Genomic DNA, 21071 nt, shown 5'->3' with positions numbered 1-21071 from the left:
CCCTTCTTTCCTTTCTTCCTCCTCTCTTTCCTTCCTTTCTTCTTTCCCTCTTCCTTCTTTCCCTCCTTCCCTCTTTCTTTATCACTTCTCTTTTCTTTCTGTATTCCATCTTTTAGTGATCACATAAGTTCAATTGATCAATTCTCTACAGATAACTCTCTGTCAGATCTATAAACATGCATCCTTAATCTCTCCTGAGTTCTGGTCTCACATTACCAACTGCCTACTGGGCACGCTCAGTTGGGTGTCACACAAGCATCTCCAATTCAAAATATCCAAAATAGAATTCTACACACACACACACACACACACACACACACAACACACACACACACACACACACACACACACACAAACACACACACACACACCCCAGCTGTAAACAATCAGTTGTAAAGTCTTGTTTATTCTACCACCATACCATCCCTCCTGATCATCTCCTCTTCACTCACAAAACCACTTATTACCATAAGCCCTCTTCACTTCCAGCCTAGGCTGGTCCAAAGGCTTCCTAATTGATCTCCTGGCTTCAAGTCTCTCCTATCCCTACATGGTTGTTATTGGAATCCCGCTAAGCTGATTCAATTGTAACTCTTCATGACCCCATTTCGGATTTTCTTGGCACAGTTACTGAGTGATGGCCATTTTCTTCTCCAGTTCATTTTACAGATGAGGAAACTAAGGCAAACAGGGTTAAATGACTTTCCCAGCTGGTAAGAGTCTGAGGCTGGATTTGAACTCGGGAAGATGAGTCCTCCTCACTCCAGATCCAGCATTCTATCCACTTGAGTTTTACTTGCTCCTTTCCTATTTCCCCTCCCCTTTCCTCTCCCACCTTAAACCTACAGCACTCTGAAACTAGGACTCCTTTGGGACCCTGCCTGAGGGCTCCTCTGGGCACCCCCTAGCTTTAGAGTGATTATCATCAGTAACTGTGGCTGTTTCCCTCCCAGCCCGATGTCTTTCTTTTCCTTGACCTCATTAAAGGGGCCATGCCCTGGCTACTTCTTAAACAGGCCCATTCCATGAATGGGCGTTGCCTCACCCTAAGTGAGTACCTGCAAAGACCTTGGCCTGAAGGGTCCAAGGTCTCCCAGTGCATCCTGGGTCATCTCCAGTCATCCTGATGAATATCTGGTCACTGGATTCAGATGGCTCTGGAGGAGAAGTGAAGCTGGTGACCTGCACAGCCCTCCCTCGCTCAAAACAAAGTCAAGTGCAAGTCATGTAATTATTTCTCTGATGGCGTGGTCTTCTTCAGTAATGAAGGACAAACACAAGCTTTCTTCAAATTTCAGTTCATGCAGGACCTCCTACAGGAGAATTTTCCTATCCCCTCTTTCTCTATCTCCTTCCCTCAGCTAAAAGTCCCTCCCTCCCCTTCCCTCTCACTAGCCAACGCCTTGGATTTATCTGGATCTTTATTTTGAATCTATATGCATACATGCAGCTTATCTCAATAGAATTTGAGCTTCTAGAGAGTAGGAACTGTCATTTTAGTCTTAGTGCCCCTAAGCACCTCGAATGGGAGGCCCCCGGCATACAATGGAGTTTCTGGATTGCTGTGGTTTCCCTTTCCAGGGGGCTTGGGTGAGCAGTTTCCTGGAGGCAAACTCAGAAGAGATGGAACATTGTCCCTTTTTTAGGCAGCAAGCGATTATGCAAAACCTTGTAGGTGTTTGTCAATAAGATGGAAAATAGAGAGTCTGTGACAACTCAAAAGGGTTTTTATTTTTTGACCTAAAGTTTATGGGGGGTTGCCTTCAATTCCTGTTTGACTCATAGAAAATAACTATTTTGGTAATCTGCCCTCAAAAAAATAACTAATGCCAGCTACACGGCGTAGGAAACTCTCCTGACCATTTTACTCCATTTTGGCCACACACATCACTAAAATATCGGCTAAATTGTGATAAGCCATTTCCTGCTGGGCTCAGAAAGCCCTGAGAGATCAGTCAGCCAAAACAATAACAACAAAGCTGGGGGGGGGGGGGGGGGGGGGGCAAGAGAGAGATTTAGAGAAGTAGCAAGGGGATTTTTTTTTAACATGGTAAAAGTGAGACAGCCAGCAGCAACAGAAAATGAAATCTCTTTCCACTAAGTCTACACAATATAGTTACAGAGTAAACTTCCCCACACCACTGAGAAACATAAGCCTCAACCCTGGAGGGTAGGAGGAAGGAGTGAGTTATATCTTCATTCCAAAAGGCTAGTTTTGAGTCTGTATCATAAAGAACTGAATAAACTTATCTCAGGTCGGCAGGAGGAGGAGAACAGAGAAAGAGACGTTAATATTTAAAGGTTTCACATTGTTTTACATATAGTATCACAAGTAAGCCTCCCAACAGTGTTGTCAAATAGGTACTGGCAATGTTAATTCTCCCCATTTTACAGCTGACTAAGGGAGAGCTGAACCCAAATTGTCCTAAATTCAAATACAGCGGGACTTCAGTTATGACATGATCCCCTGTCAGAAAGTATCTGTTCTCCCCCAAACCCCCATTTAACAATTAAAAAAAAAAACCCATCGGTTTTGTTAAATGAATTCCTCAAGACCACACAGATCTTAGAGGGAAGAACTAAAATTTGAGCCCTAGTCTCCTGGCTACTAGATTTCACTGCCTCCCCGGGGCTGTCACAATGAAACATGAAGTTCTAGCAAAGCAGAACAAAAGTGAGCTCCTCTCAGGAGATTTTAAGAAGAGTAGTTAGGATTAATCAGGTTTATTGAAAATCTCAACAAAGTTACCCACTAAGAATGGCGGTGGATAGATTGTTAGAGCCAGGCAGAGCTGGGTTCAACCCGACCCCTAACAGACATACCAGCTATGTGACCCTAAGAAAACCATTTCACTTCTCTGCATCTCAGTTTCCTCATCTGTAAAAGAAGGACATTGCTCTAAATGGCCTCTAAGCTTACTTCCAGTTCCAAATACATGATCCTCTGAGCTAATAAAACAAAGCACATATCTAAATCTAAAGAGAAAAAAAACCCAAATACACAAATCATCTCTTACTCGTTTTTTCCTACATGCAACAGTCATTCTCATTGAACAATATCACTGAAGTCATTCTCATTCTCTCTAGCCCCACAGTCTACATTTTTTTCTGAATTTTTCTTGTCCACCTGGTTTACTCCCAACTTGGCCTCCCTGTTTAGCCCGGCAACCTCCTGGATCTGAGATATTTCAAATACAGCTTGAAAGAGTATTTATTCTCCAGCATCTCTCTGTTGCCATGGCCACCCCTACATACAATCTGCTGCAATTGCCTCATTTTAAGGAAGAAACTAAGTCCTGAGGAAGTTACCAGTTTACCCAAGGTGAAGCAGGTAGTATCTGAGGGGCAGGTGAGCAATATTATCCCCAGTTTACATATCTGGAAACTGAGGCTGGGAAAAGTTAATGTCACACATTAAATGTGTGAGGCAGGATTTGAACACTCAGGTCTTCTTGACATCAAGTCCAACACTTTCTCTTCCGTGTCATCATCTACTTGCCCTGGCATACTGACATCTACTAAGTGCAGTGCAAATCCCATAGGATGCAAAGACAAAAAGAAATGTATATCTTACTTTTTAAAAGCTTATATTACACTAGAATTACGTCCGGAAGAACAAAAGACAGTGAACATTATTACATCTGGAAAAACAATGTCTTACACATAGTAGGCATTTAATAGATGTTTACTGACTGACTAGAAGAACTCTTTTATCCTTTTCTTTACCCAAACCTGGTGGTATAGCTATGTAATCCTAGACTGTACGCTTCATCTCATCTATTAGCTTATCACAAGATATTTAATAATTCACCCAGAGATAAAGGTAAACCTAAACATTCTGTTTTTTTTTAACTTTACAGACTCAAACATCTGAGTCAAAGGAGCTCTAAGTTAAACTGATCATGTAGAAAACAGCATTGTCAACATAGCCATAAAGTATAACTTTACTGAACTTTGATAGGCAACTACGTATTCAGTGAAAAATAACTTTAATGTGTCACTTTGTATCATTAACATCATAATTCCTTTAAGGTCTAAATGTTGACTTTTATGCACATGGGAGCCAACACACCCAGTGGGTGCTTACCAAAAGCTTAGGGTGATTATGAAAAGCATGAACTTTCTTCTCTGAAAGAGACCCCAGGTCGGAGTTTCTTCACAAAACACACTCAAGCGTGCTGAGTCTGTAGGTGACTTTCTTCCAGTTGGGCAATTTGCATACCGCCAGTTTCATCTACGTCAAATTTAAGACTTAAAAACCACACAGATAGAAAGGAAAAGATTAGCACTCCCTGCAGACCAACAATGGGGTGGTTACTGGAGAGAGCCAGCTGAACATTTCTCCAGAAAAAAAGGTCAGAAACAATCACTCCAGGTATGTGTTATAAAAGACTTTTAAATATGTTCTTATTATAGAGGGAAAATCTATGGTTTTTCTATATCTAAGGCATGGGGAGGGTGAAAATGTCCAATATATTCTAGGCTTCAGTTGGAAAGATGCACATTTTCGTGCTAAGTTCTTCCAGAAATATTGGCTAGAGACTCAGAGAGTGGATTGCTAGCTAACTCTGGGCAACCCATTAAGGAAGGGGCTTGGTTTGAAATCAGAAACCCTGGCTTCAAATCCAGTCTCTACAACTCATTACCTGCGTAAACTTGAGAAAGTCAATTAGCAATGACCTCTAAGATCTCTTAGAGCTCTGAACCTAGGCCATAAGACCCTACTGCGATTTCTTCCTGTCCTTAATGAGCCCTTCTCTCTCTTTTGTATTTATACAAAGCTTTTCCATTCCTGTAAGGAGAAGGGAGAAAGTTCAAGCATTCAAACCTTTGATTTCTGAGGCTGGAGGAAACCAAAAGCTCTTGGCCTTTACATCTGGGTGAAATGCTGCTTAAAACGGCTCTCTTCTACAAACACTGGGAATGATTCATTTCAATAAAATTCTCCAGTGGGTTTTGTGACAGGGTCCCTGGGGGGTTTTTAATAAATGGACAGTGAACAGGAAACCTGGACTGTCTCTATAGAAGATGCAACAATGAGTGGGCTAAGAGAAATCTTGAATTCTTTCGCTTTTTGTGTTCCCATATTCTCGCCTGACTTAACAGTGCCTCAGACTTTCATTGTCCTACTAAATCAGCTTGAAGATGATGATTCCGAATAGCAAGAAAATCCTGAAATGTCTTGAGAATCAGAAAGAGTATTTAATATTCTGGATAGCTTATATTATGTAAGCTGTGTCCTTACAACTCTAAATCTTTTGTAAATAGCTATCCCACGTTTGGCATATGGGAACTTCTATTGGACTGCAAATATGAAATCAATTACGCTCCTTGACTCAGAGATAGAAGAGGGCTTAGAGATCATTTAGCATAACCCCCCCCCCCCCCATTTCATTGATAAGTAAATTGAGGCCCAGAGAAAAGTGACTTACAGGTCACTCCTTAAATGACAGACAGGATGTGAACCCAGGTCTACTGACTAAATCTCCCACCCTCCCCTTTTTCTTTAAAGGTTATGTGCCAAGGTCCTAGGATCCTGGATTAAAGTTGGAAGGGACCTTAGAGGCTCAACTCCCTCATTTTTACAGATGAGTTAAATGATTTGTCCAAGATGATGCAGGTACCCAGTGGCCAGACTCCAGACTCAAGGCTCTTTCACATCTTATTCCTCAGTCACTCTGATTGAACAATCATTTTCTATATAATTAATCAATGGATGTATACGAAGCATCAGCCATGGGAATGGGGGTGGAGGGGAACTAAAGAAGGACAAATGTGAGAAGTATAAGATATTGTTTGTCAGAAGAAAAGACTGACATGCATGAAAAAAATAGGAGAACAGTACAGGACAAAATCCACGTCAAAGCAAACGTTTATTATTACCAACTCTAGGCCAGAAGTTTGTAAATATAGACAACAAACAAGAGTCCTTGTCCCCAGTATTCTACTTCACTGTTCAGAAAACCTGGGCTCAAATAGCTCACTAACAGGAAAACCCTGGGCTGGGCATCTGGGGGACAGGAAAGAAAAAATAAGTATGTCAACTATATACTAAGCACTTTATTATTGTTATCTCACGGGATCATCACAATAACCCTGGGAGGTAGGTGCTATTGCTATCCCCATTTTATAGATTGAGGAAAATGAGGCAGATAGAGGTGAAATGGCTTTTCCAGAGTCGCACAGCTAAGTGAGTGTGTCTGAGGCCACATTTGAACTCAGGTCTTACTGATTCCAGGCCCAGCACTCTATCCACTGCATCATCTAGCTGCCTCAATTAACCTCTCTTTGCCTCAGTTTCCTTATCCGTAAAAATAAGAATAACAATAATACCGGCTTCAGAGGGTTATCGGTACAGATCAATGTGGATAATGCATTTTTATAAATCTCAAAGCATTCCATAAATTTCTATTATTATTTATTCCTGGGGGGAGGGAGCAGAAGGGCAGAGCATAAACACACATAAGCAAATAAAATTACACAAAGAAATTTCAAGAGAGTGAGAGCTCTGTCAAATAAGGAAGGGAAAGAAAGGTCTCCTGGGATGCAACCCCTGATCTGCGTTTGTGGAAGGAAGGGAAGATTCTCATTCTTTAATCATGTGCTAAATAATGTGGTCCAGATGGCCAAGGTCTTTAGGTGTCCAGGCCTGGGCACATCAGTGAGGGCTAATGTAGTCAGGGAAGACTTCTGGGAAAAGTTTGGCTTTCAGCTGATCCTTAGGGTTTCAATAAATGGAGGGAATTGTCCACGTGAGCACAGGCACAGAGGGAGAGGGACATGGAATGTCCCTGAGGCAGTGAGGGGGTCAAAATCATCCCAAAGGAAGGATTCACATGGAAGAAATAAAATGAAATAAAAACAGTAACAAGAGCATCTCATAAATCCATAGGGCTGAAGGCTAGAAAGAGCTCTTCTCCCATCTATACCCTGAAGCCCCAAAACAAGAATTCTCATTTCCATTTTATTCAACTGGGAACAATGGTTTCTCCGGGAGGGGAAGGGACTTACTTGTAGGGGGTCACCCAGTGGATGACACCTCCCATCCTATTGGTTTATAGAACTTTACTGTTAATTTTAGGTTTTGGGGGGATGGAGTGTTCTATCAGTGCATGGAGTTCCTCAGGGAGGAAATTCCTTCTACCAATGTCAAATTGGCAACTTCTCTACCAACTTAGATAGCAGTAGAAAGAAAACTGGCCTTAGAATCAGCAAGAGCTGAGTTTAAGCCCTTCTTCTGACTATACTTGCTGTTTCTATGACCTGGACCAAAAGACATACTTAATAGCCTGGGGTTTTATCAAGGGCACAGGCAGAAAGGTATGCAGCCCACTACTTTAAGGGCCAATTTGGAGATTAAAATATAGGAAGTGAGGGACCAGATCACAGAAAGCCCTTGAAACATAAGACAGGGGTTTAAGATTCATTAAGGCTGGAAATAGGTCATTTAAATGAAAAATCTAAATTTACATGAAATTTTACATGCTCCTCACATGGACAAAAACATAAAACTTCATCAAATCCTCCTCTTTAATCAAACCCTATTCTCCTACTTCATACAGAGTGATATGCTTTCCTCTAGGCCATCAGTTATATTAGGGAAAAATTCCTCCACTTGGCATCATCACCCTCTACCACCAGGCTTTCTTGCCATCTTTCCTTCTTTTCCTCTTTTCCAGCCATAATGGGCTTTTCACTGTCAAATGAACTCAACATTCCATCTCTCCCTTTTATGCAAGCATTTACTCTGCTGCTGCTGCCTTATCTCCCTTTTCTCTCCCCACCCCTCAGAAGATTAGGTGCTACCTACCGGTTAAAGCCCTCCCAGATTTTCAGAGTCCCACCCCCTAGCCCAGTTATTAGAACTCTTTCCCTCCTCCAATTTTCTTGGATTAATTTATCCATGTACATCTTGATCCTCCTCACTAGCACCTAACGTCCTCAAGAACACTGAGTATCTGATGTACTCTAAGAGCTCAAAAAATTTCTGTTCAATTTCATTAACTCAGATATATTTAATTTCCAATATCAATCCATTATTGAAAGCAATTATCTATCTGCACATCTACACTGACATCAATATCAGTATATTAGCTAGTCACTGCTAAGGATTAGGTAAACAAAAGAAAACAGCCCATCTCCTGAAGATGTCAAAATTCCAGTAAGGCCAGAAGTCACTTAACCACCCAGAGTCTCAGTTTCCTCAACCATAAAATGAGGTGGCTGGACTATGGGACTTCTAAGGTCCCTCTCAACTCTAAATCAATTATCTTCTCATTTTATAAAAACTGAAATATCCAAATTATACAATGTTGAAAGAAACTGAGTCAAAGAGGATCTGCTGCAGGAAATAGTCTTGCGTTCTAATCTATTTATTCATTCTGACCTTAGTAGATGTAGGTTCTCATCACAGAAACCTAATTGTGGAACTTTAGAAACCATAGTGCATCCCCCTTCCCCTACTATGCAGATGAGAAAATACTTCAGCTTCCTCTTCTGCCAAGTAGACAGAGTTCACAATAAGTAATTCGAGATTCACGTGCCAGGATCCCATGGGTCGAACAAAAGCCAGGGTGGACAGACATGACAACACTGTCCAACCCCTGGGTGGGCACTTAGGATGAAAGTTTGGGAGTCAAGACAAATGACCTGAAAGACCATCAAAATGACCTGTTTTCTGTCTCCCCCCGCCCTAACTCGGGATTTCATCTACCTCTAAGCATTTTCAAGGCTCTTTCACCCTTCTTTCCTCATCTCTGCCTCTTAGAATCTCTGATTCGCTCAAGGCTCTGCTCATTGATCATCTCTTAAGAGAAGCCTTCTCTGGACCCTTCTGGCAGTTCACAATTTCCCCTTCCTCCAATGATATTGTAATTACCTGTTTAAGTACTGTATGCCCTTATAGAATGTAAGGACCTTGAAGTCAGCATCTATCCTTTGCTTCTTTTTTGTACTGCCAGCACCTAACACTATTCCTTGTACATTGTGGACAGTTAGCTACACCTGGAGCTTGCTACAACTAAGCTAAATTCACTATAGGCTCCAGGGTATGCCCAGTAACTTTGTGCCTTCAGCAAAATTCCCAGTGAAAACACCAGACTGTTAAAACTCTGCTTCATGGTCACCTAGTTGGCCATAACACCAACATAATTAATCTTCAATTAAGATCGTGCATGCTTAACTCCTTAAAATAAAATTCATCAATTACAATACTTCATTAGCCCAGTTTGATTCACATTTATCTACTAGAAATTGCAGTAACAAGCAAGGAAATAATTTTCCCATGTTCTGGTAGAAAATAGGTAGACTCTAGACTAGATCCAAAATATTCTAAATCCCTTCATTCCTGGACCAGAAAACATGGACATGATGTCACCTAACCACTATGAGTCTGTCTGCAAACAGGAAACATGTTGGTATCATTTTTCATCATGCAAAGAGAAGAATTTAAACAAGTGAAAACATGCTAGTTTTCTATTCAGTATTGAGTACTATGACTGACTACCACTCTTAATCTGATGGACTCTGGTCAAAAGTCAGTTGTTCTCTCAATTCAAAGCTTCCCCCTTTCCTCATCTGGCAAATGGTCCAGTGTTGCTATACAGTACCTGGGGGATTGTGGATAAGTGAAGATAACTGCTCCACACCTCAGTTTCCACATAAATGAGGAGGCTGAATTGAATAACATGAGCTCTCGTGTCCCTTTCCATGCCTAACCTATTAAGTCATGGGTTCATCCAACTTTCACCTAGGATAAGTCTCAGAAACTAAGAGCCCCAAAAGCTTTATAAAGCATTTGTATTTTTCAGCCACAAACCAAGTCATTTGAGACTCATTTCCTCTAGGTTTCTGAGAACTTCAGTGTCTATCTACCCTTTAAACACACTTCCCTAGTTATCAACTAAAAAGCTACAAAATATGAAGGAGAGTGTGGGTGTGGGGGGGTGTGGGTGTGGGTGTGGGTGTTTCCGTGCATGTGAGAGAGAAAATGTGTGACAAGACAGTGGCTCAAGATGCCATGACCTTGGGCCATATTCAAAAGGACCTTTGGGATTCCAGTCTCTCTATAGTGTGCCCTGGTCAGATCATATGCGAAGCATTCACTGAGTTCTCTCTGGGGTCTCTCTAGGCTACAAGTCTAGCACTTGTTCCATTATAAGACTTCCCTCACCAGCTTTACTATGTTGTGATTTTCTTAAATTGAATCTACTTGCAGGGCTTCCCCTTCTTGGCACCTCCAAGTCTGCCTTTGCACCAACAAAATGCATTCCAACAGCTCTCCCATCTGTATGATCTACAAAGACCTGGAGCCATTTACATATTTCTTCTACTTGATCTTCCTCGTTGGAATTATCGGGAGCTGTTTTGCAGTCTGGGCATTCACCCAGAAAGACGCAAACCGCAAGTGTGTGAGCATATACTTAATTAACTTGCTCACGGCAGATTTCCTGCTCACTCTAGCACTGCCAGTGAAAATTACTGTCGACTTAGGGGTGGCCCCATGGAAGTTAAAGATTTTCCACTGCCAAGTGACCGCCTGCCTAATCTACATCAACATGTACTTATCGATTATATTTTTAGCCTTTGTCAGCATGGATCGCTGTCTCCAGTTGACACACAGCTGCAAAATTTACAGGATACAGGAGCCTGGCTTTGCCAAAATGATCTCCACAGTGGTATGGCTGATGGTTCTCCTGATAATGGTACCCAACATGGTGATTCCCATCAATGACATTCAAGAGAAGCCAATAGTAGGCTGCATGGAATTCAAAAAGGAGTTTGGAAGGAACTGGCACGTATTTACTAATTTTATATGTGTGGCAATATTCCTAAACTTTTCAGCAATCATTTTAATATCCAACTGTCTTGTCATCCGACAGCTCTACCGAAAAAAGGACAGCGAGAACTATGCAAATGTGAAACGGGCTCTGATCAATATATTGCTGATCACTGGAAGCTACATTATCTGTTTTGTTCCTTACCACATTGTTAGGATCCCCTACACTCTCAGCCAAAGCAATGTCATAACAGACTGCCCAACCAAGATCTCGCTCTTTAAAGCTAAGGAAGCAACTTTACTACTAGCAGTATCAAACCTCTGTTTTGATCCTATTCTGTACTATAACCTCTCTAAAGCTTTCCGGTTAAAAGTGACTGAGACCTTTGCATCGCATAGGGAGACAAGTGATCAGCAAGAAAAACCAAGGCATGCAAGCGAACTGTAAGGGAACCACATTTTTGAGATCTCACAAATACAGACTGAAAAATCTATATGGGAAGGAGTAAAAAGCTTCTGCCTAACAAAATCAGTGGACCAGTGTTAACTTTAGGCATGGGTCAGTAACAATACCAAATCAAACAAATGAGGATCTCTTGATCTGCACAAAAGCCTGTAAAGAAAGCAAACCAGCTTGTGATTGCTCATATGCCTTAACCAAAATATTTATACAAAAACCCAGTGAGTTGTGTGGAATAACAGATGCAAAACAGAACAATATCCTTGGCATCTAAATGAGGTTTATGAAACAGGCTCAATAAATCAGATGGAAATTGATGGTGTATGAAATAGTTTTAAGACTCCTGGAATGACCTTCTTGTTTAAAGTGACCAGAATAGTCTCAAGAAAAGTTCCTGAAAAATACTAGAGCAATAGATCTGTCAGAGGTCCCAAGTAACCGGTCCAAATAATTGCAGTATTACCTTCCAACCACTAATGGGTAGTTTCTCTATCCATTACTCAAATGAGAGTAGTTTCAGAACTCCCCTGGCTGTGGGTAATATTCAGAATTTCATGTGTATTTCTGCATAAACCTTAAAGAAAAAAAGTTTGAAGGGGGCCTTGAGATTTAAAAATTTGATTTCTAAGTCTTAGTTGGTTATATTCTACCTGAAAGCTACAAATAAAGTTTGTCCAACTTTAATAATAGTCAACCATATAATTTCACTATGAGGTAAGTGAAAATGGTACTGTCAAATAAACATTGGCTCTGACATCAGAGCACCTGGGTGCAAATATTATGCCAGGCATTAATTTTCTGTGAGATCTGGGGAGACTCACAACCTTTTTGAACCTCAGTTTCTCCATTTGTAAAATGAAGGGACTAGATTAGATGGCTACAGAGGGTCCTAGATGTAGATTTATCGTCTTATGAGCCAAAGAAAACTAATAATCATACAATCAAATCAAATATCACATCAAATATATGTATATATATATATAACATCTATCAAATACAACATCATCACAAAACTTAACACTATAGATAAATCTGAAAATCACAAATACTATAATAGCATTTCAAGAAAAGGATTCTCCATTTTCAGATCTCTGGTTCCTAAAAATTGGACCAGGAGTGAGATTGTTTGTCCAGTTGTAGAAGAGCCTTATCCCTTAAAATATGATGCAAATTACAGAATCCTAGCAGGGGGAAGGGGCTTTTTCAGGATATGCAGATGCTACAAATCATATGGTATTCCTTAACAGTATATGAGAAGCAAAAAAAATACCGGCATTTACAGTAAAAGGACAAATTTCTCTTTACTGTTCTCAGCAACGTTTTAGTACTCACATCTTCCTTGTTACAAAAACCACAGGTAGGTCACAGATCTGATACCTTAGCGATCATCCTGTCCTATACCCTCATTTTATAGATGAGGGAACTAAGAGCCAGAAAGACTGATTTGTCAAAGGTTCCAAAAGGAGAAAAGCAACAGGGCTGAGATTTGAGCCCAGCCAGACTCAGTAATCCAAATCCAGCATTCTTTAACATAAGGCCATGGGCTGGCTACCGTACGCCATCTCCACTTCCCAAATAGGAAGGAGTCAATAGATAACATCAAATTAGAAGAGCATCGGAAATGGGCAGATGGACTAAAATTAGGGGTATGGAGATGGGAAAATTTAAGGTATTCCAATGTTAAACCTGAAGAAAAGAAGATCACAGTAATTAAAACAGATTTGTTTCTTTTAGGGGTAGTTAGCTTGGCATCTGTTTGTACATTACACGCTCACAAACATGCACATACACACATACACACACACGTATCTTGTGACAAAGGATTACACCATGGATCCCTGCCACCGCACAGCCATTTCTCAAATGTTTTATACAAATAATCAGAAGATAAATCATATAAGAAAACATGGATTTCTCCATGTAAAACACCTGTATATGGATCCTTTTTTTTTTTTTAAATACCTACACCTTTTATTTCTTCTTATCCTTACTACAATCTTGTGTGGTAGCTGTGGCAACTATTATGATACAGATTTGACAGTGCAGGGCTTCTTAAATTGTTTCCATTCAAGACCCATTTTCCCATTTTGGCAGCATTCAGTGGCCTTGCATGGCATGATGGCATGTGCAGTGCAAAGTGCACATCCTGTGTAGTCAGAACCAAGGCTAAAAGGGAAGCTGCAGTGATACAACACAGGCAAGAGCTGCCAGAAACACCTCAGATTCATTACATATTTGATGTTTAATTAATTTTTGGTTGTTGCATGTTCAGAACTTTTTTCCTGTTGAGGTTGTGACCCACCGTTTTAAGATGTTCCGTGGAGGGAGTCAGGTTATAAGAAAATGAAATGATTTCCCTAAATTTACACATGCCATGGTTAAACTTAGACCAGAAGCCAAAGTACACTAATTAGTTCAACCAAGTATCATCTTATTCTATGAAGGACAGATAGCTCATGTCACTCAATCAGCACTTACGTATTTACTATGTGCTAGTCACCATAGTGAGCTTCAGCTTACATTCTTAAGTAATGTACATTGTGAGGACAACATATGTATATAGTATATACAAGATGCAGTGAGGCAGAGAGAGCACTAACAGCTGGGGAATCAGGAGAAGTTTTAGGTCAGTTTGGCTTCTTCTGGACTCTTGGGCAATTCTACTTACTCATTATTTGCCCATTTGCTTCTCAGAGATGCAACTTTAGGCAGAACCTTTCAGGTGGACAAAAGTGGGGAAGGGTATCATCCTTAACCATATTTATGACTTGATAGGGTGATGAAAATTTTCATTTCCACTTCAAAAAGGAGGACATTTTTCCTTATTACCTAAACACTAGGTGATGTCATTACCCCCAATCCCATGGCTTCATAAAGGTTTATCCCTGAAATGCAAGTGAAGAAGCTAAAAACATACTCTTAGAATTCCCAAGTGAATTTTCAGGCGCTTGGCTCCTAAACCACACACAGCCTCTTTCATGCCTTCCTTCCCAAGTCCTCCCCCAGTGATTCTCCAAGCTCAAGCCAGCAGGCACAGACTCAGATATACACTACCAAAATGAAGATAATGCAAGGAAGGACATGCCCAGCAACAGAAAATGTGTCTGTCCTCTGGGGCCAACCTAGCTAAGCTAGAGGAGAAAATCAGCAGGTTGACCCCAGGTGATGATATTTTTGGCCACAGCAACTTGCAAAGACAATCCCATAAGGCATAGAGAGGTTAGCATATGCCTCAGGGGAGGGAAGAAGTCCTTGTACAATGTAATCAATTAACCTTGGAGTACAAAGAGAGACTCAGAAAGCATCTGAGCAGCAAATGTCCTATAAATATTCTTGTGGTCAGATCCAAGAGGGCTGAGATCAATGGCCAAATGGCTATTTCCATAATGCCAGTGAAAATCCACAGCCAAATACACTATATAGAGAGAGCAGTAGCAGAGTATCTTACCTGTAGAGTGTTCCTCCCCAACACCCTCCCAATTGACAAGAGATATTTTGCTGCATGAGATAACTAATAAGACACTTCTCTTCATCCTACCTGCAACACTCACAGCAGTCACTTCTAATCAAAGTTCATTCTTTTAAGCATTCATGCTCTAGCTTAATCATTTATTATGCACTGATTAATTGTCACAGTTACTAAAGGTTTATTTAAAAGGATAGCAAGAAACCTAATCCCCAATCAGGTTCACCAGTCTACCCAAGGTGTGAGAAAACTAATTTTCATGCAGGTAACTGACAAATGTAATTCTATCACTTGACTGATATAGCAAATCTAGGCTCAGTAGGACCCAATCACAGGAAAACTTTGGGAAGACACAAAGGGATATTAAAACATAATTAGAAAGAAAGTAGAATGTTGGCAATCTGAAAAATTAAGACAAAAATAGGAATTCTTGGGAAATGTTTTAAAAAAAAAACCAGTAACAGGGAGCTTTTAGTTCACAGGTCAAAATTCTTTTGTCACATAACACCTTTACATGTTTAATCTACTCCATGGCTACATTTTCAATTGACAAAAGCAATCCTCTATAAGCAAAATTTAACATATATGCATGTATGCATATGCATACACACAAAATCACACACACCTAACTGAGAATAAAAATGTTTTCCATTCAGTCTTCCCAACACTCTCATCATTAATAATATTCAAAAAAGTAAACCTCCAACTCCATCACAATAAAAAAAGGACAATTCTTTTCAATGATTCCAAAAATAAGATCTGGAAATGATATTTTAAACTGATCCAGTTCCCCAGCATTTCCAGCTACACTGGCTAACAGTTCTCAGTTTTGCAAAAATTATCTATAAAGAATTCCATCAAAATAAAATTCCATTTCAATATAACAAGTGTTTTTGAAAACAAACACCCAGTATTGTATTAGATTCATTTTGCTTACAGCTAAGCATTAAGGAAGAATATAGATGCTGCTTTTTCTAACCAAAATTAGGATATCAGATTTTAAAAAATGCACCAATGGTCCTTGTTCAAAAGTAAGGGATTTCATTTCCCTTCCATTTCCGAGTGTGATCATTCACTTACCAGAGGTATAGGGAAATGTGTGGCATATTGCAGGTGCCGAAGGAGGTCATAATTGGATGGAAATATTAATTCCCTCTGTTTTTCTCTTTTCATCATCTTCTCACTATTAACTGAAATTCTTCTGTCTAAGGAAGGATTGGCATTCTCACAGGACTCTCCAGGCATAGGAGAAAAAATCTGAGTCATGTAAAACAAATATTGAAGATTGTAAATGAAAAAATTAAAACATCAGATGATAGCCATATATACCATCTCTATTTAAATGCATGAAATAGAACTTCAATAATACCTTTTCTTTAGGAGGTCTCTTGAACACAAAATTCTTAACAGACATGATTTCATTCATCTCAACAAAATTTCTGTCAAGGAGGTGATAGATGTTTGTTAATCCCATTTTACAGATGAAGAAATTAACATTAAAAAGCTATTTGTCATGGTAACTAAGTATTAAAACGTGGGGAATCAGAAGCAAAATAGACATCTGATTCATCTGATATGTGTAATTTTGGGGGGAGGGGTGTTCAAAAGAAGGAATTTGGAACCTGTAATTTTATTGTTATATAGAATTTCCTTTTATGGAAACTCTCCCCAATGGATATCAATGAATCATCTATAGCTGACAAACTTAGTCTAGGGGCACTGACAGGTTAAGGGACTTGCCCATAAGTGGTATACATCAGAGAGAAGGTTTGAACTCAAGTCATTTTGCCTCTCTAAATACAAATTATATGCATAAATAATTGTTTTAGGGAAATTACTCACCAGCAGCCACAAAATAAACCATCTGGTTTATGCAAAGAAGTACTAATTGAGATTTATAAGGGAGAAAACATCTGGAACCAAAGCAGCAAGATAGAAAATCAACAGACCAGAATCAGGAAAAGGTATTATCAAGAAGCTAAGGATGGATTGACAAAGACTGCTGTGAGGAAGTTGCCCCACCTGCACTGTCTTGATAGGACAAGGAGTGATGATGATGCAGAGATGAAGTGAAGGGTATATGTGCAGTGATCTCTCAGTTGCTCTGATATGTTCAGAGGCAAGAGAGACAAAATGAAAGACAGGAACTGACACATTAGTGACACTATCAGAGCAAAGACAGGAGAATATTTATAGGACAAGCACAATAACCACTTTGGGGCATGTAACAAGCAACAAGAAGATGGAGACAAGTTGGAGGGAACTGAGGAATCAAGAGAATGGAAAAGTGGAACCTACTGGAAATTCTGAACCAAAGTCAGTTTTAAAGTCACTCTTGTCTACGTCATCAAAAATATTAGCGGTTCCTGAGTCAATGCCCATATGTTCCATAATGCTATGTTCCTGATAGCAGTCAGAGAAAGAAAATCACAATGTAAACTGTGTATACTTATTCACAAACGGAAGCTAAAAAACATGATGGCATTTTTGAAACTGCAAGCTTCAATATCCCCCACCCCCCCTGGGCCCTGAAAAACATTCAGAAAAAATGATGATATTTTTGGCTTGACAAATTTGATGTCTTGCCCCCTAGTCTTTCTGGACATTGTTACGCATTGGGGAAAGATTTGAAAATATTCCTCGGAAAAGAAAATGGCCTTAAGCTTGTCACTACTGGCTATTTCTAGTCACCTCCTCAACCATTCTGTTTTTCTTTGTAGAAAAATTTGACAACCAAAAGTATAAGGGAGCTTTAAAATATGTCTCAAAACACAAAATCTTTACATGTTAACAAACTAGACAAATTGGGGGAAAAGGGAACCTATGGTTTAAAAAAAAATAACCATGTCACTTGTACATGCATATCTTATCCTCATAGAAAATCAAATCCTCCTTTTCAATCTCTACATCCTCAACAAATTTATTCTTTTAAAATATATCCACTGTCTGGCCAACCTGGTTTCCAAAGGATTAATGATAAAACACTCTCACCTCCTCTCAGTAGAGAGTGGTAGCTATGGATGTGGAATGTTACATGTTTTTAGATGTGGGTTTTTTTCTTAATTGTTTTTCTTTGTTGCAAGGGCAGGTTTGACAAGAAGGATGGGAGGAAGGAGATGAGTATTGGGAAATGAAAGTGACATATATATGTATATTTCAAAGCATCAATACAACATTTTTTAAAACAAATATAAATGTAATAAAATACACAAATTTTTCCTAAAGACAAAATCTTATGTCTGACATGTTTAACAAAATTGGCAAGAGGTATAATTTGTAGGGACTTATCACTAAAATCTCTCCATCTCTTATCATTTAGCATATCCCTACCCTCTTTTCTTTGTCAATTGCAAAAAATAAGCATTGGGAAAAGTGTCCATAAAACCAGAACTAGTTTATGAGAAGATTTCTCCTTTCTTAAAAAACAGATGCTTTTTGCTTTCATTATCACATGCATTTCCCAACAACTTCCTGCCCATTCTCTATTCATCAAGTGATCCTTTGTAACAAAGATTAAAAAAGAAAGATGAAAAAACCAAACAAAGGAAATTCAGCAAAACCAATCACACTGTGTCTGGCAGTGTATCTACCATATTCCACATCCATAGTGCCCACTTCTGCCATGAAAAGAGGAAGGTACGTTTTTGTAAGATCTTCACCTGATCTGACGTTGGTCTTCAAAATTACCCAAGGTTCAGTTTCATTTTATTATTTTGCTGCTTCTATGGTTATAGACTTTTACAGAAAGTGTTCAAGGCTTTAGTCCACATCAGAAAATACATCTGGCTACTTTCTAACAGAGCCTGAAGAGGACATTTATCTATTGGGGTGGTGAATCTGTGGCCTCGAAGCCACATATAGCCCCCTAGGTCCTCAAGTGTGATCCTTTGACTGAATCCAAACTTCAAAGAACCAATCCCCTTAATAAAAGGATTTATTCTGTAAAACTGGGATTGAGTCAAAAGGTCATACTCAAGGATCTAGAAGGCCAAAGGTTTCCTCTGAAGACATCACAACAGCTTCCCTATCCTAAAGTTACTACAGTTTTGGGCTTTCATAAATATTCATAATTATCACAAAAATATGCCTGCATACCACAAAAGGTGGAATTTCCTGGCAAAAAGAGCAAATATTAATTAAAGAGGGGAAATCTATTGGCTCTCATGTTATATTTTGAAAAGTTAGAAAATAAGGAGGAAAAAGGAAGAAAAGGAAGTTACAAGATGAGCAATACTTTTGACTTTTTTAGGGCTCAAGTTGAATTCATGGAAAGCAAAATACTGATTTCTGAAAAACCAAATCCAATAATTTTTTAAAAGGCTGTAAGAGTTTCTATGGTTTGGAGTATATGCTGTTTTATTAAAACATTGTAAGATAACTGATCTTAAAATATGTTGAGGTCCCTGCCTTCCCACCCCACCCCCTGTCCCCAGTGGTGGAGTTGAAGCTTGCCCAAGTAGATTGAAGGCATATTTGGCACCTTACCTCTAATTTCACATCGTTGTCTTTTGAATAGTGTTCATCTAGATTTTCCCCGGGTGGCGACCGTGGCCGAGTTGTGGCACTTAGGGACAAGTCCCCTCGAGATATCAATGTGCACATGTATGCATCATGGGAGAAAACATCATGCCGGATAAACTCACAAAATAGCAGCACCAGATTCACGAATTCTATCTTTTCATATTCACTATTTGGGTCAGCTATCAAGAAACAAAGTAAAAAATTTTCAGTAATTTTCTACCAAATGGGTAACTAGCTTCCTGCTGTCTGACCACCAGTCACTACAATGTTGGATCTTCCAGGAAATCTTTTATTTCACCACTGAAGGAAGAGGAAAAATGCACTTGGTATCTAGCATTTAACTTCACGATTGATCTGAACATGAATTAGACCTGGAGTTCGGAGATCTGCCCTGGAACCCTGGCACCTACGCTAGTTTTATGCTCTGAGTCTCAAACACAAATCCAACAGCTGTGAACCTCTATTAACCAAAGGGAGTGAAGGAATACTATCATCTGAGACTCAGCATGATATAGTAGCCAGAGTACTGGTCTTGGGATCAGAAGATTTGAAATTAAATCCTAGTTGTAACATTTACTGCCTTAGTGACCCAGACATGTCATTTCAGTGCTGTGCCTCAGTTTCCTCATCATAAAACAGATATAAACAACATCTTCACTACCAATACCACATGGATACTGTGATGAATGCAATTTGTAAAACAGCAAAGCACCGTACAAGTCTGAGTTATTATGACTGCTGAAATCAGTATGGCAAAAATGTGTAGATGGCTGGCATTGAATTCAGGAAGATTTTGATTCAAATCCCATTCCTGGCACATCCTAGTTATATGACCATGGGAAGTCACTTAAACTCTCATTGAGCTAAGCAAATTGTTAAGGTTATATAAGTCACCAATCTAGACCAGTGGAGGGATGTGCTATACCAGGGGATTCCCACTAAGATAAAATCCAAAATCCAGACTATGCCCTATCCCCATTACCACTATCTGCCAAAGACTTCAACCAGAGTCTAATTTTAATTGCTAAAATTGATACTGATGGTAAATAACATTGGTATTTAATATTTAAAGATGATTATGATCCCTGAACAGTAGGCCTATGAATAAACTATCATAGGTAAAAATCACCACCATGTAGGTGCCTCCCACTAGAAGGGTCTCCCCTTGTTCTACTGGTCCCTCTTGCCACTCCAGAACAGCTGGATAAGGTAGGCTGCAGCACAGAATCCTATTTCAAGTGGTATGCAAACAGACATGGCGGTAATGAGCGAGCAGTGGGGTGGGGGAGATCCACAAGAGAATAAAGAGGAAGCTGAAATGTTTATCATCAAAAACCAATCATAGCAACAGAGACAAAGCAGACTTGGAGGAAGGATGTCCATCTGCTGATTATTCACATCACCAATGCTGGAACCACACCTTTGTCTTTTTTTGTATCTTAGAGAACAGGGGAATGAAGGTTGGACCAGTACTGGCTCTATTCGTTCAGCTGTTGGGGCCAGTTGCAACCCATATAAGCAGGAGAAACAAGACTGGTTTTACTGACTCAGGGAGTCAGTCTGGACCAAGGGGTAAAGAACTGAACTTGGGAATTGGTAGTCCTGAGTTGGACTTACTTGACTTATGACTTTGTACAAGTCACATGCATTACTTATCTCATTGGAAAATAGCTTTGTAAACCTTAAGGTGCTATGTAAAAGTGAACTATAAATATACAAGATGTTTCTTAGTGCAGTTTTAAGCTACTAAAACTTAATGGCATTTTCCTCCCTCGACAGTGACAAGAACCAGCCTCCCATTCCACTGGAAAAGGAACCGAAAAGCAGCAATAGCCAGGGGCTTCTAG

The 21071-nt window shown here is 39.7% G+C and overlaps 2 protein-coding genes across 17 annotated transcripts in view; one reads left to right on the top strand and one right to left on the bottom strand.

The window, feature by feature from the left end:
- The window catches only part of MED12L (mediator complex subunit 12L), a 603739-nt gene that overhangs the window by 258958 nt on the left and 323710 nt on the right, over positions 1-21071 (bottom strand). For all 16 annotated transcript variants that reach the window (XM_072618312.1, XM_072618310.1, XM_072618325.1 and 13 more), the window contains 2 exons: positions 19189-19403; positions 15784-15960 (listed from right to left, as the gene is read on the bottom strand). In XM_072618312.1, the coding sequence (XP_072474413.1) occupies positions 15784-15960; positions 19189-19403 (392 nt within the window). The remainder of the gene's footprint in view (positions 1-15783; positions 15961-19188; positions 19404-21071) is intronic.
- Positions 4238-11566, top strand: GPR171 (G protein-coupled receptor 171). The gene is made up of 2 exons (XM_072618339.1): positions 4238-4375; positions 10217-11566. Exon 2 carries the CDS (start codon positions 10263-10265, stop codon positions 11223-11225), a length of 963 nt encoding a protein of 320 aa, XP_072474440.1. The 5' UTR covers positions 4238-4375; positions 10217-10262; the 3' UTR covers positions 11226-11566.

The sequence above is a fragment of the Notamacropus eugenii genome, chromosome 6 (genome assembly GCF_028372415.1).
Source record: "Notamacropus eugenii isolate mMacEug1 chromosome 6, mMacEug1.pri_v2, whole genome shotgun sequence".
In the NCBI taxonomy this organism is placed as follows: domain Eukaryota; kingdom Metazoa; phylum Chordata; class Mammalia; order Diprotodontia; family Macropodidae; genus Notamacropus; species Notamacropus eugenii.
This window is presented reverse-complemented; position numbering and strand designations above follow the sequence as displayed.